Here is a 27941-nt window from a genome sequence, read left to right as displayed (position 1 = left end):
ATCATCGTTGAATTGTTTCATTGTTTCATTTTGTGTGGGATTGCTAGTGCCGTTTGTGGCTTTGTGTGCTTCCAAGTTAAAGATTTTATTGTGAAAGTACTTTCCGAAATCCCACGATGACAGAAGAGGAAACGAAAGAGAAACTCAGCTGGAGTTGCTGGCTGCGAACGGTAAATAATATAATTCATATGATGGTAAACGATATAATTGATTATAGGGGTACTAGGGTGCTTCAGCACCCTAGAAATCCTTTGCAATACTCCCCTAAAATTGTCTAGCTTTTTAAAGAAAATCTTGTAAAGACACTATTGATAATATACCACAAGCATGAGAGTTCTTCTCATACATATATCACTTAGACCTTCATTTGAGGCATATCCCAACAGAGCCTTTTTTCGATTTCTGACAATGTCACGTTTTAGATATCAAGTAAGTCCAAAGAGACCCAAATACTGATTAAAGCACCCTCACAGTCAATTTTTATTTCTAAAGATGTTAAATTAATTGTAGGGGTAAATAAACCAGCATCTCATTTTTCAGACACATTTTGGATATGCAAAATGCTCCCCATCAATGAAATTCGTACCCTTATTCAGGCCCGGGTTGGGCATAAAAGCACTCGTTAATCGGCAAAATGCCCCATCTATGCTGCCGTTCTAAGGAAAAACGCGTTATGAATCTGCGTCGCTTGCCAAATTGTCTTTGATCAAATACGAATTTTTAGGAAAACTTATGAATATTTTCCGTTCAATTTTTGCAAAGAATTCTCTCCGCAGTTAGATCTATGTCATCTGAAAATTTCAAGAGAAAATATTCATAACTCTCCTTGAAAATAAAAATTTTAGTGGAGGATTTTTGGCAACTCTCGAATGTTCATACGACGTTTTTCCTTACCACGGTAGTATGCGCCTGAGGCGCGTCCTTCTTCTGACATGAAAAAAAAATATCGAGTTCAGACCTAAAAATGACATAAGATTGCGCTAAGATGGATCTGATTTTTCAAAATTTTTCGGACACCCCTTCCCCTTCTACGTAAGGAAAGCACCCCTACACCTCTACCTCCAAGGCAGAATATCACCTTAAGCCCCCTTAGCCAGCTAAGGATCTTCACCCTTAAAAAGGAGCCAGTCCGGCTTTGCCCTTATTACTTTCTATGATCAAAATGTAATTTCTTGCGATTGTGTGCATGTTCAAAAATAACCAATTGTATTGCAAAATGAGGTGCACGATTCCCAAGTTTGCGTGTGGCAGTGAGGGCCTTCTATTTCCCTTATTTTCAGATGTTTGCCTGCAGTGGGGCAATGATGTTGTTTGTTTTCACCGGAGTCGTTCAAGCTCAGTCTGCTGTACTTTTACCTCAACTCAAAGGAAATGACAGTATAATTCACGTGACCCCAGAAGAAGAGACTTGGATAGGTAGGCTGAAGGATTGAAGCAGGAAACACGCATTTCTCATTAAAAACTCACGAATCATCGGTGGCGTGGCGTGAATTGCGATAAATAGATTGTTATACCATTTAAACTCATGGTAAAGAATCGATTATTAAGGTGTTCGCTGCGAACACCCTGGTTATCGATCCTTTTAATATGATTAAATGGCCAATCAATCGATATATCGCAAAACACGCCACGCCACGCCGCTGGTATCATTCTGAATTACATCTACGAAAAAATGTCATTTATTGAGTTCCTGGAAGCGTTTGATAAAATTTAAAATGCAATAACAGAGTCTGAGAAGACTCTGAGAGAATTTCTCCGGTCCTGAGAAATTTTGCCTGGTCGGAATGAAATCGTTATTTTTCACCAACGCCAATCCACACAGGTCAGTCATCCCTATGAACAAGTGTTGAGACCCAACTGCTGGCGGGAAATTCAAACACAATGCATTTCTTATGGGAGCAGCAAATGTGGTGTCGCACTGACTGCGGTCGAGTAAAGGCCGGACGACGGAGAGGATTCCAAAAAGATGCGATTTCTACGAGGATTAAAAATAAACGAGCGGTACGGAATATAACAAAAGAATATGAACTATACAAAACGATAATCCGAGTATCGGAACTTGACCGTTTTGAAAACGCCTTCAAATTTGGCGTGAAACCTCACGCATTCCGGAGAGTTCAAATAGTTGTATCATTGCGCCTTAGAAATGCGACGGAAGATTACAATTGAAATAGCCCTCATGCCCGCTGGCCTTTTCGATTTCCGTTAACATTTTTGCAGTCATGAATGCGCTTAAGTGCGCTTCAGCTAGAATTGTATTTAGCAAATGGGTGGTTTTTATAGGAGGAGTATAATAAAGCAAGTGGTTATACATGGAAACAAAATAATCTGAACTAAGCAAAACGATTATTCCGATAACGGATCTTGGCTGTTTTGAAAACGCCTTCAAATGCGGCGTGATACCTCACGCATTCCGGAGAGTTTAAATAGTTGTATCATTGCGCCGTAAGAATGTGACGGAAGATTTAAATGGAAATGACTGATCTGTGTGGATCCGTTTTGGTTTTCACAACATCCTCTTTGACGATGGATGACGAAACAATATTCTCAAGCGGCAATGGCGAGTTTTCCTTGTCATTGCACTTCATTCATCTTAGAGTGGACATTGAATGCAATTTTCAGAGTATCCTACTCACATTGAATTATACATTTTCCTTTGAATTTTAACCCACCTCTTATTTACACTTTTGTCAACCTACCCTTTGTAACTTCGTAAATAATTTTAGAGCTTTTAGAGAATATCCATAAAACTACAAGCATTACATTAGGTGATAAAAACTTGAATTAGAAGACATGCAGATTGTGAAGACCAAGGCTCCACAATATTTGGGCCGCGTTAAGCAGAGAGAAACCAAGCCTTATCAGCTAATGGCTTTAATGGGGCAATTTAATGTTTTACACAAAAATGGTTGTGCGGATTTTTGTGCAAATTTCAATAAATTTTCTGCATAAGACGAAGCAAATTCCCGAAAGATTCCGCATAAAGGTTCTCTTGTAAAAAATTAAATTGCCCAGATAAATTTGGCAATGGCTGATGTGGCTCAGTTCTTTTCTGCTAAACGCGGTCAATTTACCCATCGATGTATCTGTTCCAGCCAGTCTCGGCATTTTCATGTCACCTGTCTCAGCTCTCTTCGTCGGGCCGTTCATTGACGTGCTGGGGCGGAAAAAAGGGTTGCTTTTTTTCTACATCAACATGGGACTTGGTTTTAGTATAATCGCATGCGCCTCAAAAGTTTGGCACATCTATCTTGGTCGCTGCATATGTTCCTTCGCTGTTGGTAAGTATACAACCATAATCGAGCGAGGATGAAAAACAACTTAAAACGCAGTTTAAAATTAAGCAAAATCCCGCCCATATACGTGCATCTGCAGAATATATCTGTTAGATATATGTCTCTGTAGAGAGATGCCACTGCATGGGAGGAATAAATGTTTCTGGCTGATCAACAGGATTCAACAGGATGTCATAGACTTTAACCACCTGACTGTAGGAACATATTCTATATGGGTCATGATGACTCGTTCATTCGATTAACTTGTTTTCAAGAGTGAATCCCAGTTTCCCAATCGGAGTTGCAGTCCAATTTTTTTTTTGGGGTGGAAAAGCATTCTCTTTCTAAATTTCAGTGACGGATTGAAACTTAAGCAAAATGACTAACTTTCAAAATTTTTGGTAATTCATTAAGTCACACTCTGAGATATCATGTATAGAAGCCTCAAAATCCCTAGAGTAATGTAAGGGCAGAAATGTTGTTTCTAAAATGAATTGAGAAAATACGTTCCTTTTTCATGCAAATAAGTCCAAATTAGGTCATTTTGACTGCATCAAACAACAAGACACCACTTATGGACCGCATTAAGTGCATAACAGGAATCACAAGTGCATATTTCTCAGAGTACAAAGATATCACCGGCTATTATCATTTCACTGCTCCATTTGTTGCTATAGACGCTATTAGTGGCGACGTCATCATAGGGATTCTCCATTATATCGAATTGGATCCAAACAATAACATTGGCATAACCTCTTTCAATGCTACCAATGCGAAAAAATCGATAAATATCGCTTTTCTGTGACGTTGCACTAATAGCGTCTATTAGCGTATTTTGCTACGCATTGTTTACATTCCATTTTCCTTTAATAATTTTCTCTATTTATATATAATCGGATTACATTTTGCAATAAAGAGCCACTATTTCTGGCTCTTCCATAAAATCACTTTTCTGCATAGGGAAATTAATGGCATGATTGTTATTTCTAAAATGAGCCAGAAAGAGTGGATCCCTTTTGCAAAATGCGGTCCAATTAGCTTTCGAGGGCCGATTAATTATGAATCACATGCATGTTTCTTTTCAAAAGCTCTTCAATTGTACATAACGTGTGTAGGTACTTAACTTCCTTTATTCTCTGTATAGGTATGTTTGGGAATTGTTCGCATGTAGGAATTCTGAAGTGTAAACACCATAAAGAAAGAAATGCAAACACTTGAAAATGACGCCTCGATTTCGAATCGATTGAGAAAGGCACTTAATTCAACCTATGACCGCACTATTGAGATTAATCCATACACTCGTCACTTTTGCTGGGCGCAAATACTTTTCACGCATGAATTGCTTCCCAAGCACGGTTCTTTTCCAAAGAGCCGCATGATACCGTGGCGTGAAAATCCTCGCCATCCAATTGGCGAATTTGTTGCCGTTGATAAGAGAAATTATGCTGTAGTACATTCAAGTGCATCACGAGTGAAGAGCAGGCTTTAGGAATTATTGGCACGTGCATTTTAATGCTAATATTTACTCGTCCATCTAGTAAAGATCTTTAAACAGAACTGGTCCTCATTTTTAATTAAGAGAGGCAGAAAAATATCGATGAAGTAATTTAAAACCGACATGATTTTGCTGTCATTATATATATGCTTTTCAGAGGAATGAGAGAAAGCTCTTGATATTGAGAACATTAAAGTGTGCCCTTTCTAGAGCCTTTTTACCCACTTTTCATTCAGTTCATGGGCGAGCAGGAGGCGTGCAGAGCCTGCCCTTAAGAGGACTGCTGCCCCCCCCCCCCCCCCTCCTGAGAAAAGTTGAGAGCGTAATATAATACTCTTGATTCAATCGGATTTTTGCTTAAATCAAAACGAAATCCGCTTAAATTAAGAGGCTTGGTTCTTGATTTAAGCTAGATTCTGATTGAATCAAGAGTACTTTTTCTTGTCAATGTTTTTAAGAGTCTGGACTCTAGATCCGATGTGTTTTTTTCCAGTGCATGAGTGCATCGGATTCCTCTAAAATAAAATTTCGAATATCTCACTGACACTATCGTCGCTTTCAGGTCAAAGTAGCACATCACAAGCGCCATGTAACGTTTCAAAATTTCCGCCGCCGTTTTATTTTTTTACGGAGAAATCGTTGGTTAAATCTGTTTGAAAGTTTTCCTGAATTTTATCGGCAGCGCAAAGAAAATTCAGTGAAATTTTCAAACAGATTCAACCAACAATTTCTCCGTAAAAAATAAAATGGCGGCGGAAATTTTGAAACGATACATGACGCTTGGGATACTTTGGCCGGAAGGTGACGACTTTACCATATGCTACGTGAAATTTTGATTAGGAAAAATATGTAAATTTCAGTGCTTTTTCTTGCACCCTGTCTTGTCATCTATTGCCAGGATAACAGTGAAGAGTCGTGCACTTTTTTACCAGTACATAATTTAAAGACGCATCATGGATGTATGATTCCAGGTTTGGAAGTAGCGGCAGTAGTTTACATGAGTGAAACCTGCCCAAAGGAGCTGCGCAGCATAATCCTCTCAATAAGTTCGGCCACGCTTACGATCGGGATCTCTATCACCTACGTCATCGGCGGCTACCTCCACTGGGCACTGGCTTCAGCCATCTTCGCCGTCGGCTGTTTCGTCTACGTCATCATCCAAGCCCTCGCTCCGGAAACCCCACCGTGGCTTTTCAAGCAGGGCTTCAAAGATGGCGCTACCCGGAGTCTTCAGCAGCTAGGCAGAAGTCCCTCGGGATCCTCAGAGAAATTAAACTTCTCGAAATCTCAGCCCTAGAACACACCGAGAGACTAAGCATCGGTACCTTCCTGGATCCGACCATCTATAAACCTTTCCTCATCATCTTCGCGTTTATGTTCCTTCAGGTGACTAAACATTATACTATGCAACGCAACACCAAATAAATTTCCAACCCATTTATAAGGCATTGGATTACAAGATTAACGTAAACTTTTTAGCGCTACGATAACACTAGATTATGCTCAGAAACGTTGATGGTGAAAAATCGCCCTATCGGTGTGATATGTGTTACTCTCTGTGTTCTGTGTTGATTTTGTCAGCAATGTAAGCTTTGACAACAAATTCAGGCAACTCCTATGTATATGGCTCTTTTTTAATGGATTAATTTTGGCAAATTATATGCATACTAGGGGCCTGTGGCCGCGACGCGTCGGCCAACCACTTGAAAAAAAACTTCACGTAAAACATTGTAGAACGATTATGTTCAAGTTATTGAGGGAATTGATGGATTCAAAGCCGATGGGTGTACGCAAAAGAAAGCGCGTTTATCTCTGATTGCAACGTTTTGCCCCACTTTTATGTTTTATTTTTAATCTTTATTTTTAAAAAGCTATGTACACAGTTTTCCAGAGAGTTTCCACGATTTTTCCTAAAGAATTTCAAATGGTAAAAAAAAAGTGTCGACGAAATATTATCGTTCGTTCTGCTTTTTTTTACAAAGAGAGAAAGAAAATAAAATATCATTAACTTTGCCTTGCCGGAAGCCCATGCTTGACCCATGGATTCTTTAACTTTGAAAACATTTAAATTGCGGAACAACGACGCACAAAGGAACGAGCCAACGGGCAAAGTCGGACACGAAATTTGCAACTGAAACTGGCAAATTTTAATGTTCGATTCGTCTCAATATATGAGTTGCAATGAGGAATATTTAATGATGTAAAGTTAACGGAAGGCAGAAAAATCTCTACGATCCTACGAGGATTGGAAGCTCGCGTTATACTTTGGTCGGGTATTGTGCACACCGCACCGCTGGCGGTAGACCTGACACCGAGAAATTGTAACGACTAAAGCGCTCAGCGTGCTGTGTGCGCAATGCGAGAAGTATTCATTCAGTCTTGTAGGCGCTAATATGGGTTCATGCCGACCGCACTGTTTGGCGCAATGCGTGAAGTATTCGTACAGTCTTGCAGGCGCTTATATGCGTTTAACACCGAGCCGGCCGCAATGTGTTTGGCGCGAACGCTTTAGAATATTCGCGGCATCGAGTGATGGGACTTAAAAAGCCCATGTTGTGCTCGGACGCCGTATGCGCATTCCAACGTTGCCTCGTTTCTCTCGATATATATTTTCCGAGAAAAGCTAGGGAAATTCTCTATGTTTTTTTTATTTTATAGAAATCAATATTTATTAGGTTATTTACAAGTTGAAACTATGGGAGACAGGCCATAGCTCGAAGGCCTGTAAATACATTCTGAAAAGAAACCTATATGATTAATTTACATTTTTAGAATAATTTCACCCCTTTAGAATTATGTTCCCTTTGTAGAGTTACATACTATTTACATATTATTATGCAGTTGATACATGATACGGTTTCTTGAGAAGTTTCCTGATGTTTCTTGTTCGTCTTGATTGAATTATGATTTCTTGGTGACCTCGGAATCACCTATTGGTATATCATCGAGGGGGAAGGGGTTGGTAACTAAAGTTATCTGTTGTTCTTCATTCAGTGCTGCTTGTTTGCTTATTAGAATGTTTTTAATGTATTTGTAGACCTCTGTCCAGTTTTTCCTAGAATCTAGCATTATCTTCATTATGTTGTCTGGTGTTATTTTTTCATTCAGTGTTCTTTCTAATGCTTCTTTTTGTTGTTTGTTCTGTTTGCATGAAAAGAAAGTATGTTCTGGTGAGTCATTCTTTGGGTCTTTTTCGATGTCTTTACAAAGCGGGCAATAGGGATCTTCTCTTCGTTTAAAACGATGTAGGTATTCTGCGAAAGCACCATGGCCAGAGAGGAATTGTGTTACATAAAAGTCGGGATTCCCGTGTCTTCTATTAAGCATAGATGAATTTCAGGTATAATTGTCTTTATCCACTTATTTGGAGATCTTTCCCATTCAAGGTTCCACATTGTCATTTTGTCTTTTTGAATTTCTATGATGTCTTCTTTGTTGTATTTCCGAGTCTTTTCTTTTATTAGTATTTCCTCTGATGGAATTCCGGATATGATGTTAAGGCAAAAATCTGAGGTTGTTCTGTATGCACAACAAAGAGAGATTTTCAGTGGTCTTATTGTTTTCCTGATAGTTTCTCTGTTCTTTTTCAGGTTGCAATCTGTTGCCCACGTGATAATACCATAAAAGATTATGGATAGTACCGCATGGACAAGCAGTTTTCTTTTGATAAATGTGGGGCCGTGAAGATTTGGCATCAATGGGCGGAAGTTAGTTGCCACTTTCTTTGCCTTTTCGCAGACTGCACTAATGTGTTCGGTCATCCTGACCGCCCTTGTGATAATTCTCTATGTTAGCTTTTTCAAATTGAATGGATCATTCAATAAGATACGAATTTAAGCACCCTGATACACGATTCTTGACGACTTTCACGTAGAATACGATGCGCGCAACGAAAACTACTGAAATCAACTCCTAGCTAGGATATTAACGTTTTTATTGTACATTGGTCACGGGTAATTTGAATTGCCCGGCCACAAGAAAAATCATACTCAACGAGTCAAATTGCGCACTACAACGGCTTTGGCAGACTACTCAATCGAGCATTGTTCGGGGGTTCAAAGTGTGTAAGGCTTGCTTCAGCTGAGTCAAAGCGTCAAGATTGAGGTTGCCATATATATTTTTGTATTGCTGAGACTGCCTTAGTGTCGATTAACGTACAATTTAATTCGAGTTGATTATTCTTTCTTCCGTGAGCGGAAAGTGTGAATTTATTCATTTACCTAATTGATTCTTCTTTGGTGTAAATATCTCGGTGGTGTAAGCTTTGGTGTAAATATCTCGTTTTTCCACATTTTAAATGCGTACTTGTATAGTGCTCTTTAACTTTTCATAACAATTGGACTGAGTTAAGCAGAAAGGAACCAACCCACATTTTGGAAAAAATTGAGTTATGAGTGGTTTTGAACTCAACCACTGCTCTACTATCTATCGCCAAAAATTCAAAGTTTTTGTTGGAGCAAATTTTGCAGAAATTGAACTTGAAGTTTGTCTTTAACATTGAGTCTTATGCAAGAGCCAAACTTGAAACCTTTTTTTCTCGGTTCGATCCCGATGTGGCTTGGTTCGTTTCTGTTTAACTCCGTCCAATTCTTCATGATATCTTGTTGACTTATTTTTCCAGGTCTTGACAGGAGTTTACCACATTATGTACTACACCTGGAACTTCGTAGAGCGGCTAGGAACGACGTACGACTCCCTCCAAGTCTCAATCATCATCGCCTTGGCCAGAATGCTGGCCAACCTCACGCTCGGCGGGTACTCGACCGCGTTCGTGAGCCGGAAATGGGCGACAGCGCTCTCTGCCGGGCTCGGCGCGATCGTCCTCGCCTTGGCCGGCGCCTACGAATTCGTGTACCGCTCCGTGCCCGTCGGCCAGAAGCCCTACGAGTGGGTCCCGATCTCCCTGGTCGTCGTCAACATCGCTGCGACTATGATCGCGGTGACGCCTTTGCCGTGGCTCATGGGAGGTGAGGTTTTCCCGCTCCGAGTGAGGGGTTCCATGTCAGGGGCTGTGTTCGTCGTCGGTTCGGCCATGATGTTCATTTTCATCAAGATCTACGAGGAGTTGATGGAATTGTTGCAGATCTGGGGGATGCTCTTCTTCTACGCGGTGGCGTCCGTCGTCATGGTTTTGTTCGCCGTGTACCTCCTGCCCGAGACGCAGGGTAAATCTTTGTTCGAGATCGAGCAGGGTTTCCTTCCGAAAAATAAGCGGCTCAGCCGGGAACCGGAACCTCCAGGCGGAGCTACCTCGTAAATGGCAAGGAAATTGAAAGGATGGTCACGCCCTCTCAGAATCTTTTTTGGAGTTTATACAGTTGTGCTCAGACGAACGATCATTATTTAATATTAATTATTTAAAGGACCAAAGCGTTTTATTAATTACTGATTAGTAGCAAAGTACTGATGAAGCAATCTGTAATTAATACAACGCCTTGGTTCTTTAAATACTTAATATTTTTTTGGAATGGACCACTAGACAAGGTACGAATTTAAGCATTTTGATACATGTTTCTTAACCAGAATTTCACGTAGAACACGATTCGCGCAACGAAAAGTACTGAAACCAACTCCTAACGGAGTTATTAACATTTTGTTTTTCACATTGATTACGAAGAAGTTGAACTGCCCGCTGACAAGAAACTCAAAGCTCTACGTGAGTCAAATCGTGCACTACAACGGTTTCAGCAAGCCTCTCAATCGAGCAATGTTCATTTCCCACCATGTGTTTTTCAAACTATTAGTAATTTGCTATAGCTGAGCCAAAGTGTCCGAGCATTGAGTTTTCATGAGCGGGTGGTTTCAATTCACGCACCAAGAATCATTAAATATCCTAGGAAGGAGTTGATTTTGGTAATTTTCGTTGTGCGCATCGTGTTTTACGTGAAATTTTGGTGAAGAGGAACATGTATCAGAATGCTGAAATGTGTACCTTGTCTAGTGGTCCATTGAGGAATTTCATATTGACTTAATGATTTGAGAACATCTTTAACGCGTCTTATATTAGGACGAGGTTGTCGATGCACTGAGAATGGTATCAAATTATTTGCATTACATGAAAATTAACGTGACTACGATGACAGAAATGTGCAACAGTGTATGCCTTTTTTGTAGTCGGTAATACTGGTGATTGGAACAGGAAGTGACAATAGTATATAATGTTCCTCTTTGATCACAAATGAGAGTTGATACTTTATGCATAGGTATATGTGTATTTACACTAGGAATCTCACAATAATCTATATTCGATGACAGAAATGTGCATTAGATTAAGAATGTCTTGTGGTCTATAATAATTGTAAATTAAACAGAAGTGACAGTAAAATTAATTTTAATCAAGGTCGCTCTACATAATTACAAACAAATGAGGTGTTATGTATTAATTAATGTATTTAAATGTACGTATAATGTGTGTATTAAGTAAAGTGTATAATGTGTAACTATAAATGTATTCATGAGTAGTTGTGGACCTTCAAACATCTAGCTTTTAAGCTCCGATGGTCCAAAAGTAACTACAGAAATTTTAAAGCTCTTTAAGGAGGTAAATTTACAAAATGTAAGCTAAGTTCCATGTCTCCGACATAAATAGCGTAGTTGCTAATCCTCGTAATAAATTAATTAACTAACTAACTGACTAAATATAAATGCACCAAAGAAATCATAATCTAGAAATTCGTGCTGCGACGCAACTACCTATTTTCAGGGTTAATAATAATCTTCTGTGTGATATTCAAGAGTTAGTTTTGACTGATGGTATTCCCTTTAATTTACACAAATGCACCATAAATATGTCCGTTATCGGATATCCGTTATCCGTCGTGTTTTCTTCCCTCTTCATTTTTCATTTTGTAAGACTAATCTTTGTGCGTATACGATCTCCGTTCGCGACTTGCGGAATAGTTCCTCTAATAGCTCAAGAAAAATCAGTGCCCCTTCAATTTTTCGATCATGCAACAAACACATTCATCAAGCACGAATAGTTGAATCCAAACGTAAGGCGCTATGGGCGTTCTTGAATGCATAAAACAACGATCAGAGATTAGAAGGTCTCATTTCCGTTCAATGAAATTTAAATAGATTCTTTTTCTTCCATAATTTTAACACAAGGATCATGATTGTTTTCTTGTAGGAGAAGAAAATAACAAAACGCTTCAATGAACATATTTTAACGATTTTCATATGTAAATGACAGAAAACCACTGATAATTCGAACAGGATCGATCATATTCTGAGGCAACATCAAAAAACCTACGTGTATGCTGTCCCATGGATATCGATAGATAATAGCAGGTATGTGTCAACAATGGGTCTCTTCAATATATATTGTCATTGGGTCAAATTCATTGTCGTTATTTTAAACGGCTCCTTTGGTTCTGAAACCTCATATGATTTACATTGTGATTAAGGGAAACTAATGCAGGTCCTTAGCATATTATCACGAAAAGGACGATGTTGACAAGTGTTGAGTAGAATTCGACAGAGTAACTTCAGAAACAGGTCCTTGCGATGAATTACATTGATTTGCTTCTACAAAAAATTAAAATACAAAATCATTTTAAGTCGCAAATTTTGAGTTTTTTTCTAAAAACGTGGAATTTGTCTTCCGTATTTTCATTTTTTGCAGCGGTAAATCCTTATCATCTCTTGCTTGGATCCGTTTTTGAAGGTATCCGGTTGAATTTTACTTGAGATTTGTTAGATGTGTCCTTTCCATGATGCTGTGGTAAAGAGCTCCTCAAACCTCCGTTAATCACTATGTCAGAGAACCTTTATGGGGAGAGTATGGACAGCTCGATTTATGTAGCTCTTAGGGCCCAAAAGGGCGACAACGTGTAAAACGAAAATCACTAGAAAAGTGCCGCTGCTAACCTATGCATTTGAACCGACGAGGTTAGGTCGTGAGGCTCTCATGGCCCAAAAGAGCAGCGAACCTATGAATTCAAATTATCCAGAGTGAGTAATTTATTATTACAATTGGTATGACCCGTCGTTTTTCAATCACATATTTGACTCAATTTTTACACAAATGTACTCATTTTTGCGGAAAACCGCTCATTTATGAGCAAAACTGGCTGTCTCGGTTTGATATTGGAATCCCCTCCGACCCCACCCAAGCTCACCCCTTCTGGGCCCCAACAGCTCCACATTTCGACGTGTCCGTACTCTTCCTACATGAACGTACTTCTACCGAACGGAACTATATGCATTACGAAATGAGCCCTGAGACCCATAAGCATATGCGTATAACAGGGCTCACGTCATAACGCACATAGTTCCATTCACTAGAAAAAAAACCACATTGGATCTAGAGTCCAGACTCTTAAAAACATCGACTAGGAAAAATACTCTTGATTCAATCAGATTTAAGCTTAAATCAAGAACCAAGCATCTTAATTTAAGCGAATTTCCTTTTGATTTAAGCTTAATCTGATTGAATCAAGAGTCCTTTTTCTTGTCGATGTTTTCAAGAGTCTGGACTCTAGATCCAATGTGTTTTTTGTCAGTGTTTGATAGAAATACGTCCATATAAAGGCACCCTATAGTCTTTTGTTGTGTCCTTTCTCACATTTGACTAATAATCAATAAGGTTAAAATTGATCTGCCTGGTGAATGAGGATTTCGACTGGAGGAGCTCACGGTATGCTTTCTCGGCGCTGTAAGAGAGTTCCCGGTCGGAGACGATGACCTTGTTGTGGAGGAGGTAGTAGAGCCTCTGCTCGTTCGAGAGGAGACCTGTGGCGATCCCGCGTTTCAGGAGCATCTGCCGGGCGTAGACGGAAACCGGGTTCTGGAACGGCTCCGGCTGGTTGAGCTTGTACATGGCGTAGACGTGGAGCGTGATCAGGGCCTCCCACACCTCTTTCTCGAGGGTGTGTCTGCTCGGGATGAGACCGCCAAACTCGGGGAGGTAGAACAGAGGCAGGATGTCGATGAACCCGGAGGAGTACTCCATCTGCAGGGACCTGCGAAAATCAAAGATCGTTAAGCAAACCCGTCGTAATGATTAACAAAATGGTAAGCCAAAGATGCATATCGACGGCGTAAGTCCGCAATCACATATCTCGTTTGCGGTGTCTGGAAATCCCCGCCTCTATGTTATTTTTTTAAAGGGGAACAAATTGACATCATTCCTAGAAGTTTATGCAGAATTTTCTCCGCACAGAGAAGAAAAAGCTGTTTTAAAGAATTGCGAGTAGATTTCCGTTTAAAAATAAAGTATGACAGGAAATCTACACCGTCGTAAACCGAGTTATGTGATTGCCGACTTGCACCGTCGATGTTCTTTTATGTTTTATTTCTAAATAAGCGCTAATGCAAACCAGTCATACCTACACTGATAAAAAAATTTATGTGCTACATATAGACAAACCGTCCCTTCCGGGTTCAGAAGCCGCAAGTTCGAGCACTGGAGCCGTAGCTTCGACTGCTCCGGGTGCTATGCCCGGAACTCCCGGCATCTGAGCCCGAAACGCGGACGGTATGGCTATATAGCCCGTAAGCACGGCTTCCACGGCCGGAGTTTTTCTTTTTTTTAGTGTGCATTTCGTCGCTCCTCTGACATAAGGGCGTATCCCTATTTCCACATGAGCCCCGAAAAACTTAGAATCCTACGGAGGACAGGGATCACGTGAAAATTGAGATACGCCTTACACCAGAGGAGCCACGATTTAGGGTCGTTCTTTAAACAGCTCTGACCTACCCACTAGATGACTGATGAGCCTCGAGTGACTCAATATGCCAAACAAGTTCATCAAACTTCAGCTTGTTTGCTGCACAAGTTGCTCGGCATTTATTCGCTCAAGAGCCAACTTGTGGGTAGATCAACAGTTGAATAGAGTTCCAAAATTAAGAGCCGTAGGTATAGTCGCTCTTCAAACAGCTCCTTCCCTTAAGTGGTTTCCTCTATATTGTTGACTTTATGATGAAAGAGGAAGCATCATAAAATGGATATTTTTTGCAAAACTAGAATAATATTCAGTAGTAATACTCTGGTATGGACCCTTATGACGGATTACAATGATTTGGCATCACGAAAAGTACAAATTTTAGGGGGAGAATTCCACGACTTTGACAGGCTTTGGTAGCTCTGAGCCTGAATTACATTTAAATGGAGCCCTTGCATGTGTCCGGAATTTCTGATTTAATATTGATGCCTGTGCACATTTTGCGAAGAACACGATGGTGCCAATGGTTTTCTTAGAGGCCAACTCTAAAGCTTAAAAAAAAAGACTCAAAGTTGAGGTTCTAATGAAGAGGATATCCCACGCTACCCTGTGAGTTCACATCTATATCCAGTTGAACCTCCCATTCAAAGATAGGGAAAAAATTTACAAGCAGGATTGCCACTTTGTTTGGACACTTCAAAACTGAATTCAAGGCAACCCTGCTAATATATTTACCTCCTTTCTTGGCATGGAGCATTTGATTCGATATAGAGGTGGATTCTCAGGGTAGCGTGGCATATTCCTGGTCTTAACGTTGAGAGCTTTTTTTTAGCTTCGGAGTTTGTTTCGTAGAAAACCAGTGAAACCATTGTGTTTCTCACGACTCATCCCTCCTTAACTATGCCCAATGGGCTGTTTGTTGCAATTGGTAGACAAAGCTATAGACAAAGATGACAAAAAGGTTATGGACTCAATGGAGGCATCCTATTGGTGCAAGTTGGTGGTTGCAATGGCCATAGGACGTAGGTAATAGTCTAACTAACGGCAATGTACGAGAGACCCTATAGTTAGTCCATCATTTACCCGCTTTGTCTATTAGAACTGTCCGTTTCAACCAATAGGATCGCTCCATACTCCTAATATCTTCTTTATCTATCAATTTCAACGATCAGCCCTCTGCAGACTAATTGTTGAAATTGATAGACAAAGCGATAGACAAAGGAGACATGGAGTATGGAGCGATCCTATAGTTTGAAATGAATGGTTCTTATAGACTGAGGGGGTAAATAATAGACTAACTATAGGGTCTCTCGTGTGCTGCCATTAGATGGAATATTACCTACCTCCTATGTCCATTGCAACCACCCGCTTCCACCAATAGAATCCCTCAAAATCCCTTTTATCTTCTTTGTCTTTGCTTCATACGCCTTATGTCCTAATCCGATCGTACCCACCTAATCTTGTGGACGATGGAGTTGCGCTTGACAGCCACCGCAAACTGCGGGAACGTGAAGCAGAGCCTGGACGGGGTGATGACGTCAGGGGCGTTCCCCGTCTCGGTGATTCTGTACTTGCCCTCTAACCGGTCGACTGAGGTGTCGTCCAACTCGTCACTCTCGCCCTCACCCTCGCCGAAGCGGGAATGGATGATGCGCCGCATCTCCTCGAAGAACTCCTTGGGCGAGGTATTGGTCGACGACGCCCGGTCCACCAGGAGCTCCATGACCCGCCGCGGCCGGAAGTTGTGGAAGTCCAGCTTGAGCTCCTTGTGCACCGAGCAGGAGTCGTTCAGGTCCAGGAGTGGGTCGTTCATCACCGTCATGAACTCGTTGAAGACGTCGTCGTGCTTCATCGAAGTCGTTGTCGTCGCTTCCGGTTCAATACTATCGGTCTTGTCTGAGCTGAGTCTCCTCCCTGGAACATCAAATTTGAACTGTGTCACACAAAAAAGTACCCAAGTAGCATAATGCAACACTGGAAAAAAATCGCTTGGATCTAGAGTCCAGACTCTTGAAAACATTGACAAGAAAAAATACTCTTGATTCAATCGGATTTTTGCTTAAATCAAGAACCCAGCCTCTTAAATTAAGCGGATTTCCTTTTGATTCAAGTAAAAATCCGATTGAATCAAGAGTATTTTTTCTGGTCAAGGTTTCAAGAGTCTGTACTGTAGATCCAATGAGTTTTTTTCCCCAGTGCATACGCTTGTGCAGAAATTTTAATTAAAATTTTAATTAAAAAGGAAATCCGCTAATTTAAGTGGCTGGGTTCTTGATTTAAGCAAAAATCCGATTGAATCAAGAGTATTTTTTCTTGTCAATGTTTTCAAGAGGCTGGACTCTAGATCCAAGCGGTTTTTTTCCAGTAAATAAAAAAATTAAAATTAAGTTGCAGTAGGCGACTAGACAAGATCTGAACTAGAAAAAAGCATCACTTACACGGCAAAATTAAATTGCTGATTTAACAATTTGTAGTTCAAAACGGTGTCCGACATTTTTCAATGAAGATTTTACAATAAAAATGGTACTTTAACCACCTCTATGGTTGTATAAATTATTGTAAAATGTGCATTTGAAACATGGTAAATATGTATGTTGACAATTTAATTGTTAAATCAGCAATCCATTTTTTTCCGTAGGTTTCCTCCTCAAAAGCTCACGTTGAAAACTTCTCAAACGACGAGAGCTTTGGAAATCAACTCCTGCACGAGATATTAACAAGTGTTTCTTTCAGGAGATCAAATGGAAGTTGGACCATACAAATGATGTCATTTGTATTTCTGCAATTTCACTTGTGTCAATTATTAACACTCATACCTCGTTTAGAAGTTGATTCTCTGGTAAAAATTGGCGATAGGAGCTGCGTTTCAAAATACCATAGGAGTTCTTATAGCCGACTGAAGAAGGCGATAGAAAATCATATAGCTGGCTGTAGAAAGTGGAAAAATCATACGGCCGGGCTACAAGAAGCGATAAAAAGTTATACAGCCGGGCTAGAGTTCCTATCGCCGGGCTTTACCTACACTTTATCGCCTGGCGGTTGTTTTTTCGCCATCGGCTATAAAAGGCTATAAGAAATTGTGTAGAAATTCGTGTGCTTTGTAAATCCTTAAGTTTGTACGGAATCACCTTAATATTTACAAAACGCACATTATATTTTCCTTTACTACATATTTTTTTTCATCAATTAAAATGAGAATAATCCATACAGAGTGTGCAAACATTTCAAAGTCATGAGTTGAAAAACGCTGACTCCACGAGATTAAATATTAGAGCCTAACACAAAGCGGAGCTGCGGCGCACTGGCGCCTTCAAACCTAACAGTGATACTTCACGCATTGCGCAATGCGTGAAGTATCCTTGTTAGGTTTGAAGGCGCCAATGCGCGTTTCGCGCTGGCTGCCCGCCCGCCGCGCCGCGCCGCGCCGCAGCGGCAGCGTACCACGGCCCTTGAAGCAACTATTTCACACCAGAGGTATTGCACAGTATCATACGAAATTGAAGGCGCTCCAACATGTTAGGAATGGCAGGCATCCTTCAAAAGTACGGAGCTTTCCTCGCAAATTAAATCAAGATACTGCGGCCCAAAAAGAGAGCGGTAGTCCAAAAACTCACTAAGTCCTAGCATCCGTAATTAGTAACGTTTAGCATACTTTTTATCGCCAGGCTGTTGCTAAGTCACCATCGGCTATAAAGGGCTATAAGAAATTGTGTTGCCGGCTATAGAAGCTATTGGAAATCTTACAGCCGGCTGTAGGTCTATGGTGTTTTGGAACACAGATTCTACTGCCAATTTTTACCAGGGTTTCCAGACTTCTCGTTGTTGGATTTGTTTTCCTCGCAAAATTTTGAAGAGGAATCATGTTAGGCATACCTGGTGCTTTATTCCAGATCTTGTTTAGGGACCCATTTAGGAAAAAATAGACAAAAATAGCCCGAACAATCTAGCTAAACGAGGAAAATAAAATGAGAAACAAAGGCTAGAAAACAAACAAAATAATTGGGACGTTTCGAGGTGGCTTGAACCTCCCCTGCCAATGGAGAATGGACCTCCATTAGCAAAAATTATTAAAAAAAAAACCCCTGAGGTTTTTTTATCATTTTCATTAATGCATTGTATTTTTGGTCTCTGGTCGAAAAAAGGAGTTGAAAGCACTCCGAAACGTTCTAAGAGTTCTGTTTGTTTTCTAGCGTTGGTTTCCCATTTTATTTTGTCTGTTCCTTTGCAATTCAATATGATAAAATTTCAATTTTGTATCGTGAAATAACGATATTTTTACATTATTTAATGGCCGATTTGAAACAATCAGTACAGTGAGTTCCATGGATTAGGAATAAGAGTGGTCTTTTGCAATGCAGAGAAAAAATTTCAACTAATTTCAATTCGATCGCAATGAATTTCAATATTTAGAGCAACTTCCATTGGTAGATAGGCAACATACACGACAAGCCAATTCACTAAAAATACTTTTAAAATGCAATTAAATCGCATTGCAACCTGCCCTACATGGTTTGTAGGGTTGGCTACATATTGGAGTCGTAAGCTCAGTCCTATGTAAGCCTCCCAATTTTGAAAGAAATAATACTTTTCAAGAAATAAAACTAATTTTTATACTTATTCCGTCATTTTCTGAGAAGGAAAAAAGGGTGAGGTCAGTCTTACGTATTTTAAAAGAGTGGGGGAGGGCGAGAGACCGTCTCACTTAAAAGGGGGAAAAGTCGGTGAAGAAGTTGGTCAAAATTACTTACGTAATACATATATGTGAATGGCCCCTTAATAATATACTTGTAATTGTCCATAGAGAGAATGACATCAGGAGCTTCTTAAAAAATATGTAAAGCTATAAATAAAATCTTTTAACCCCCCCCCCTTCCACCCTGGTAATACACCCGGAGCAACAAGGGGAAAAAATTATTGAAATAAACTTCTAAAACCATAGACGGGAGAGAAGTATTTAAAGGATACCATCTAGCACGTTCTGATACTGGGGTTATGGTAGAAACCTAGGTCACAAAAATTACCTATTTGCCTTTACTAAAATCCACAAATTTGTCCTGCTTTCTTGAAAATTTACTCTCATTACCAGGATTTTATTTCTTTCTTTCCTTCTTTATTACATATCTTCCACTCCCAGTGATTCCCAAAACGTTACCCAAATGTTGTTCATTTCCCGTTGCCTATTGCTAAATTGTATTCATTACCTAATATTTATTCATTCATTTATTATCAAGGAGCACTCCCTAAAAATGCGAAACGCCAGTAAAAGATTGGCACGTTTAGTGGCCAAGAGGGGCCCCTTATACCTTCATATAAACTCTTGAGCTGTGACAGGGACAACAAATAAAAACGAAACATTACCCGCCTCAATATATTTAAGTTTGAGAAGCTATATAACGATTTGTGGAAGGATGTCAATCAACTTACTTATGAAGATTATAAAAGACGAGTTGCGGAAGTCAACAACAAGAAATGATGTCACTCAACTAGATTATCCGTTTTCCATTCGGTCTTACGGTTATGGAAATCGTACGTAAACAAGAGCTTAAAACGGCTTATCTAACGCATCGACCAGACCACCAAACTCCACTTACGCCTATATCTCAATACATCTTTGGGATCAAGGAAAATTTAGCAACACTTTGATGCGACCCTACGACCATTGAATTATTAAAGGGAATTCAAGAAGTTCGGCAGCATGGCAGGGAAAGTTTGTTTATATGTAATACTTGATAAATTGTGCTATTTCGCTTGCCAATTTCTAATTAGAGAGGTGTCGTGCGACAAGAACTGCGTATTTTTGTGTCTATTTTCTTCGAACGGCCTTTGAACCGTCGGTTTGAAACCGTCTTTCGTCGGTCCATGAGACCGCTCATTATTTACCACATGTCATCTTTATCATGACATGTCAGGGCGCTCAAATACGACCGGCTCCCAAAGATCTGCTATTAGACGTTTGATAAATGTGACAAATTTGACAGGCGAAAAGAGATAATTGTAATAAAATTGACGGGCAAAATGTGAATGATAGTGTGACGCAATTAATCTCGGTCACACGCATGGTTGTATGAGAGAAATCGCTTGGAATGTAACTAGGTGACTTTGCCGTTGCCTAGTTGGTCAAGATGCAATGCAGTGACAGAATTCCAAAAAAGATTTGATTAAAGACAGGCAAGAAGTGAAAATTGACAAAAGTTTGTTTTTCTAAACTATTTTTGAAACATCTGGAAGACGGCAAAGCTGTAGAATGTGCGCAGTTAAATTTTCTGTATACAGGGTGATCCGGGGTCAAACGGCCAGACTGCAGGAGCCAAAACACCCCCGAATCCCCTCTTTAAATTGACATTTCGATTTTTTTAGATCACTCATGAATTCAGGGCATAAAAGTACAGGACTGAACAACTTTTCATGAGATTTGGTTCTCAACCGTTGCCAAAATTCAGGATAAACGCGATTTACTTTCCGATTTACTTCATTTACTAAATCTTCAGGGCCGTATAGTTTCGGCTAGGGGCACTTTTGAGAAAACTTTATACAACAGGAAAGTCTCATTCTGACCCACAGAACACGCTCATGCAGGCTGGCAGTTCAACCCTGGTTCACCCTGTATATGCTCCAATCTCTTAAAAAAATCTGGAGGTGAATTTTTACATATTTATTATAAACAGACATAGAACCGTGAATGGAAAAACGGCGACAAAACCCATTGGTGAATTTGAAAATGTTACTACGTGACAAGATTATAAGACAACATGATTCAGAGATTCTCGGAAAGATAAGTATTGCTACACGAAGGATGTTTTCTGGCCTACATCCATGACTGAAGGCGAAATATCCAGATTTCAAGAACTTATTCAACTGAAGGTAACGTAGTTCTTGCTAATATGATCTCTAAAATTTTGATGTGAAATTGTTTTTATCCAAGTTACATAATGAAATGAAAAGGAACTATATCCACCATCACATGGATCAGCCGTGCATGTATTCTTGTGGGTCTTGTGGCCCTGGTCACTACGAGGATAGCTCTTTTTGATTTGAATTACTCCGAATTTCCTCATTACTCCCGGTTTTACTAAGGGTAGGCAAAAATTGTAAAATTTGATGTTACATATTGTATTAATTGAGTTTAAGATAAAGAATGTGCGCTCTCATTCAAAAAGTTCCATCAGTCAATTACCTTAATCTCTTTCGCTTTTATGCTTGGAGCCAACAAGATTATTTACAGTTTTTACTTTGAAACTCTATTAACTCTAGTAGACTTGTTTCCAATACTTTTGTAGCACAATTCCTCGCTTTCATTCGATTCAAAATCTGAATTAGAATAAAATATTACCGGATCAGAATATTTCTCTCACATGGTTCACCTAGTACTCTTCAAAAACTTTTTTCAAAGCATCATTCGGTCCACTCGGTGTTCCATACTAGTTCAGATTATATTTCACATCTATTGTTTGCAACAATCATCTCATCACTTTCTCAACGCTGAATTACGTGTTGAGCAGTCAGTCCGTGGCTTTTACCCAAAAACAGCCTGTTTATCAAGCAGAATGTTCAAGTTGCTCAATGACCACCATGAGTAAGTTCCAAGCATGGCCTAGAGAGAAGAACTTTTCCTCATGGTTCGTCAAACTGCGCAGTTGCATCTAACTAGTTTCAGCCGGGTTGAAACTGGTTCGTCGAACAACTTCCTCCGTAAGTTCGACAAAGTTCGACTGCTGTGCCGGCCCTAAGAGATTGGTAGAGGGTTGCCCGCCTTTTTTTGTATCTGTATTTACTTAAAACCAGCTTGCGTCAGAGAGCACATTCTAACATTTGATTGGCCGTGTGATTTTATCTATTTCAATACCAGATTAATAAAACATGGCAAGAAGCTAGTTTGTACCGGAAATTGAGAAACTTGATATAGTAAATAAGTTTAAAAGTTCATCTTGCAATAAAGGACGTTGTGCACAAATATATTCTACCAATCCCAATACCTTTCCTTCTTCCTTTTTTTTCATCAATTTTTATACATTTTTATGGGTTTTGGTGCAAGATTTGGTGCAGGAATTCTAAAGATTCCAGCCGATTAGTTTAATTACTGTAAATATTGCGAGCACATGAAACTCACGGACCCTAGATTTTTTATTGGCCTAAGCTCCCACTTCCTCCTAAATGGCACTGCAAACCTTCTTGAGCTTTAGCACTCAAATCGTCTTCTCGCAACTCCATCCCATCGCTAATCCTTTTTCTATAGCCTCTCCCTAAACTGTTTTTTCAAAAATTAATCATGAATTTTTTCTCCTCCTTGGTACTTACACTCCACGATGTTTTAATTTATTTTGGCAGTCTGCTATCGTCCATTCTTCCAACATTTTGATTGCCCTAATAAAATCTTATTTTTTTGTGTTTTTCGTTTAAATATAATTTTCAAGTTCAAAAATGTGTTTATTTCAAAATCAATACGTACTTTTACCGCCGGGCTCATAATTTCTACGAGGAGTTTCCCAATTTTTAAACGTTTGCACACTTTTATCTTTCTTCTCTGGCTCTTGATTCTCCTCTTTTCCTGCCATGTCCGCAAGAATGCTTGACTTTCCTGAATAATCAAAATATGATGACAATCACAAACCGATGAAAAAATCAAACAAAAATTGTTAAACTCTTGAGAAAAAATCAAAGTGTCATTTTTTATCAGACGAGTTAAAATGACAAATACATAAACTCTGTCCAATATTTAAAATTATTATTTTCCTCATTTCATTCAAAAACGCTCATGCTAATCAAATGCTACACTGGATAACTCCAAAATCACGATACTTTTTTTTAAAATTATAAAGAGCTTAAAGTAAAAATTTCAGACCTAAAGCTGTTTTTTTACAGATTAATACTTGTTTACAAAGCTTCTTAATGTTTTGAGTATCTTCATTCTTATTGTTCAAAATCTTACTGAAGGCCTTATCGTTCTGACAAGACTTTACAATGGTGAAATTGATGAGAAATGATGAGACATTCGCATTTTTTCGGCACCGCCTAGTTTGAAGGAAGAAAAAAAAACCCATATGATTTGTAATTTCAATAATTTTTATATACATGTTGTTTTCTTGGATGTATAAATTATAAATGAGTAGAAAATTCCAGTCTTTCAGCATTAGAGCATTGTCTGATTGCACGGAAGGACTATTGCAATTCATGTCGCTTTTTCATGGAACTAATTGTTTATACGAATATTCGAGAATAAAAGTGCGAAATTATATATATAAAAAAAAAATAACGCAATATTTAAAAAAAGAAATCTAGGAAAAACGATCAAAATGTGCAAGTGACTTAAATCTTCAATAAATACTAAAACGATCACCTTTTTCGTGGTTACATTTGGCGTCCTTCTTTCGTCCAGGACACCTTGTAATTTGCAGGATAACTTTTCGTGATCGCTGAATAGGTTGAATTTATCTTTGATTTTCTAAAACCCAAAGCAAAAGTTACAGCAAATCTGCACCGAAAAAAAGTGAAGTTGATTTACTAATCCGTGCGTAAAAAAGTCTGCGAGAACTTATAAAATGCTGAATTACTTACCCGCTACAGCAATTACATTAGCAATGCCAATATGTAAGACCGACTGCCGTGGCGGGTAATTCAGCAGTTCTGGCACACCATTTTTACATCCAGAATGTTAAATCGTGTTTACTTTTTTTCGGTGTGGTTGAAGGGATGAGATTCATAGGGACTAAATCGTAGCTTCAGCGAATCCGGAATAACTAGGGTGAAAATCAAGGAGCCTATAATTGACATTTAAATATTCTGTAGACTTTTTTTGAACCAGATACGACTGTTGGAAACTTTAGTTGACTTATTCTCAATGTTTATGATTGAACAAGAGTCATTTAACCTGGTTTGGCCTCTGGTCATAAGTACGCCACAGGGCCTTTAAAACAAAAGGGCCAATTCGCCAGTCACTTGCAGTAATTTTGCTATTTAGTAAAGGGGTTTCAGCTGTTATAACGATACATTTCCTCGCCCTATAAAATTTGAAACAATATTTAGAATTCCTAGACATTCCCCTCATTAAAAAGTCCCATCCTTCCTGAGATACTTCACCCTCACTGCCAATACTGGATATTATAGTGTTATTCTTTGGCCCTCTTGGTTTGTTTTTTTTTTTTTTTTTGTTTTTTTTTTTGTTTTTTTTTTTTTACGAATGACCCCGTTGTCTTTGTACGGTGACAAAATGTCATGAATTCTAAAATTAATGTTTCACGTGAAATATTTATGGAAGTTTCCAAACTTCATGGAGTATGGTAAGTTAATGTATATATGTTTCCGATTTCAGTTTCACAACGTGACAGTAAATACCTATAGATTGATTCACATTTCGCTTTTATCATTTAGTTTGGAGATACATAATTTGATCATGCGTATTTTTTGTGTCTCATCTAAAGGGAGGAACGGATATTAATTGCAAAAAAAAAACCGCTTTCTGTATTTTTTGAGTGCAGGTTGCATACCCAGTCTCAGGGATGAATGTTTCATACATTTTATGTCTTGATCTGCTGCTGATACATAGCCAGCAATTGGAGGCGTTAACCACATGGTTAATAACGCTTTTGTACTTGTGCCAACTATTCTTAAAAGGAGACCCCTGTCCTTGTTTTATGCAATTATGATACGTTGAATTTTGCGACATCCATGAAATTTCACGCAAAATTGATCTTTACATCAAGAGACCGCCCTTTCGACCGTTCAAAAATGTATATTTCAGTTTGTTCACTCCAAAAATGTAATTAGATCCCTTTGCTCCCCCTCCCTCCCTATATTTGGCCTCGATTTCATGAGCCCTTTCAAGAGCTACCTATTTACTGAATTGCACTCAAATCTTTCATGAGGACAAATAACGTTTGTCATTTTTCAAACACTTCATTACAGTTAATTCAAAGCTCTTGGGCTAATTGTTTTAAAATTTCAACATTATTAAGGCAAATTTTCTCTGTATACTACCGTGATTAATAACGAAAAATAAGAAAAATGAACTGTCAACGTCTCAGGGTGTGTATAAACAGAATAGATGGCGGCAACCCCTCTGAAGGAATAAGTTGACGATTAGTTGAATTAACATCGAATTAAGTACCTGGAAATTGAAGACAGCACAGATTGAAGTTTCAATAAAATCCACCCTGGAACGAGCTGGAACCAGTAAACCTGAGAAGTAGGAGTTACCAATAAGGGAAAATAGATACTTTTCTAATTAAATTTCGATAAATAGCACATCAAAAGTTATGAGATGAAGAATCGAAATATGAGTTTGACTGCACGGAGCAGGACTGAGATAAACTTCCTCTCAACGGACACAAAATCGCACTGGTCTAAAAGCTGATTGTTCGGAATACGAGTAATGCGTGTTTTTAAATCTGATAATTATGTCACAGTTTCTCCCCCAGTCATCGTTAATGTAACTATGCATGATCCAACGGCACACAGACAATTTAAGATTAACTATTTTTGGAACCCTGTTCGGGTTGTTTCAAAAATGGTTGCCATGGGTTTAAAATATTTATCCACCCGTAAATAGCCACAGACGGCATTGCAAAAGTAACTCGGTGTAAGCAGAAATGATCCCAGTTCATCAGAAAGGAACCAACCCACATTTTTGAAAAAATCGAGTTGAGGTTGTTTTTGAGTTCCTCTAGTTTTATATTTTCTTCTGCGAAAAACTCAATGTCGGAAAAAAATATTAGTTTGTAAAATGAGGCCTTAAAGTTTACTTTCTACTCTGAGTCTTGTGGAAGAATAAAACTTCAAACTTCTTTTTCTCAGTTTCATCTTGATGTGGGTTGGTTCCTTTATGATTAACTCTGTCCAAATATTCCTGCGAGAAGTAAATATCTCTTGAACCAAGAGGAAAAAATGCTTACATCAAGGAAGTCGCTTACATCGAGCTGAGACCGTATAAACGGCGTATAACAATTTTCCAAATTTAATAATGCACCTATCTAAGGGCTCCTTAAAAGTTCCGATTTCATCACGACTTGGCTGTAAAAGGCGATCCGTGGTTAATTAAAACAATCTGCAATTACTCAGTAATATTCCAGGAATGTCATTGCCGTCGGGACACTTTTCGGGGAACTTATATAGATAAACCATTTTCCCCTGCTCTTCATTTTTAGGTGGCAACTGAGAGTTAAGAGTCTCTGTGAGTCATTGGTTTTGCCAATGCTCTAACTGAACTCGCAGTTTTTTTTACAATCCAAGCCTGTAAAAATTTCAAACCACTCAAATCGTTTTTATCGAAACCCCTGGATTTCCTCAGTGCTACCATTATATGTTTTTTGCTGGATTCTTCGGAACTCTCTATCCCGGTAATGGCGCAAAGGTTTTCGTGGAAAGGTGTTTATGTATTTACTGTTTTCTCAGAAAATACGTTCAATTGTCTGAATTCATCCCATCGTTCGAGTTAAAACGCGATTGTGACGTCCAGACGATCTGTTAAACATATTTTATCCCTCACGATACCAATGGTTTTAATTTGTGGCATTAACTGCGACCTTCAAAATGCGGTGAGGTGTTTTATAAACTATGCATGTGCGCGCATGCTCGTTTTTACTGAAAAAATGTTTCATATTCGCGCCGAAAGACACTTCTCTCCAATGTTTCTCGGGAAAGTATTCCTATCCTATGATTCGATTGGTTTACGATTCGAACCTGTGTGATCTGTCGAATACGATCTAAAACATCAAGTGAACGTGCCGGTGGGGGAGGGGTGTATAAGACCCGTTTACTCGTGTTGGGCACATTTTTTGTGAAAGACCTGTCAACACTGACAAAATTTCAGTTTCGTTAACCCACCCCTGTTTGAACAAGGCCTTCCATTTATAAAAAAGAACGAAAACATTATGAAAGAGCAAACAAAAATGTGGTTAAAAATTTTAACTTCCAGGGTTGCCGCAATGCGTGAGGTATTCATGCAGTCTTGTAGGCGCTATGCGTTTCATGCTGACCGCTGCTGACCACACTGTTTGGCGCAATGCGTGAAGTATTCATGTAGTCTTGTAGGCGCTATGCGTTTCAAGCCGACTGCTGCTGACCGCAGTGTGTTTGACGCAATGCGTGAAGTATTCATGCAGTCTTGTAGGCGCTATGTGTTTCATGCTAACCGCGGCGCCGCTTCGTTCCAGGTCAAATTGCGTGTTTGGTTTCTCTGTCAACTCGACTGTAATTAAAGGTGTTGTCTCTTGTGTCACCGAAAGACGACAAAATTAGAAATTACAATACTTTTACTCTCAGGAAATGAGAGATTTTGTCGCCTTTTCTCGTTTGTAATTTATTTTCTGAATCCGATTGTTTTCTCTCATTTTTTGATACCTACATTCAAAAAGATTGCAAAATATTCCGCCCCCTAAATTTTGCCGCCATGGGCCGCGGCCCTGCTCAATCAACTAAAATCCGCTCTCACGTGACAAGGCCACAGTGGAGACAACACCTTCGGTGGATGTGCCCAGAGGGCTTGCAATATTACATATACAAAAATTGTACGGC

The 27941-nt window shown here is 39.2% G+C and overlaps 4 protein-coding genes across 6 annotated transcripts; 2 read left to right on the top strand and 2 right to left on the bottom strand.

Moving 5' to 3' along the window:
* LOC109033544 (facilitated trehalose transporter Tret1) lies at positions 1 to 9605 on the top strand. Its single transcript, XM_019046215.2, has 5 exons — positions 1 to 170; positions 1281 to 1416; positions 3096 to 3281; positions 5742 to 6156; positions 9392 to 9605. The coding sequence occupies exons 1-4, from the start codon at positions 117 to 119 to the stop codon at positions 6065 to 6067; spliced, it is 702 nt and encodes a 233-aa protein (XP_018901760.2). The 5' UTR covers positions 1 to 116; the 3' UTR covers positions 6068 to 6156; positions 9392 to 9605.
* Positions 7672 to 8097, bottom strand: LOC140224382 (uncharacterized). Its single transcript, XM_072299064.1, has one exon. It carries the CDS (start codon positions 8095 to 8097, stop codon positions 7672 to 7674), a length of 426 nt encoding a protein of 141 aa, XP_072155165.1.
* Positions 9416 to 10027, top strand: LOC140223786 (facilitated trehalose transporter Tret1-like). Its single transcript, XM_072299063.1, has one exon. The coding sequence runs from the start codon at positions 9416 to 9418 to the stop codon at positions 10025 to 10027; it is 612 nt and encodes a 203-aa protein (XP_072155164.1).
* Positions 10028 to 13281: 3254 nt separating this feature from the next.
* Positions 13282 to 25881, bottom strand: LOC109033425 (uncharacterized). Of its 3 annotated transcripts, XM_019046027.2 has the most exons (5): positions 25537 to 25881; positions 23770 to 23874; positions 22882 to 23010; positions 15890 to 16349; positions 13282 to 13733 (listed from the first exon to the last, which is right to left on the bottom strand). In XM_019046027.2, the coding sequence occupies exons 3-5, from the start codon at positions 22985 to 22987 to the stop codon at positions 13343 to 13345; spliced, it is 957 nt and encodes a 318-aa protein (XP_018901572.2). In that variant the 5' UTR covers positions 22988 to 23010; positions 23770 to 23874; positions 25537 to 25881; the 3' UTR covers positions 13282 to 13342. The 3 variants fall into 3 exon arrangements, with proteins under 3 accessions (XP_018901572.2, XP_072155430.1, XP_072155431.1); XM_072299329.1 differs by lacking the exons at positions 23770 to 23874; positions 25537 to 25881 and having other exon boundaries at positions 22882 to 23110; XM_072299330.1 differs by lacking the exons at positions 22882 to 23010; positions 23770 to 23874; positions 25537 to 25881 and adding an exon at positions 19860 to 20747.
* Between the last annotated feature and the right edge of the window lie 2060 nt (positions 25882 to 27941).

The sequence above is a fragment of the Bemisia tabaci genome, chromosome 4 (assembly GCF_918797505.1).
Source record: "Bemisia tabaci chromosome 4, PGI_BMITA_v3".
Taxonomy (NCBI): domain Eukaryota; kingdom Metazoa; phylum Arthropoda; class Insecta; order Hemiptera; family Aleyrodidae; genus Bemisia; species Bemisia tabaci.
This window is presented reverse-complemented; position numbering and strand designations above follow the sequence as displayed.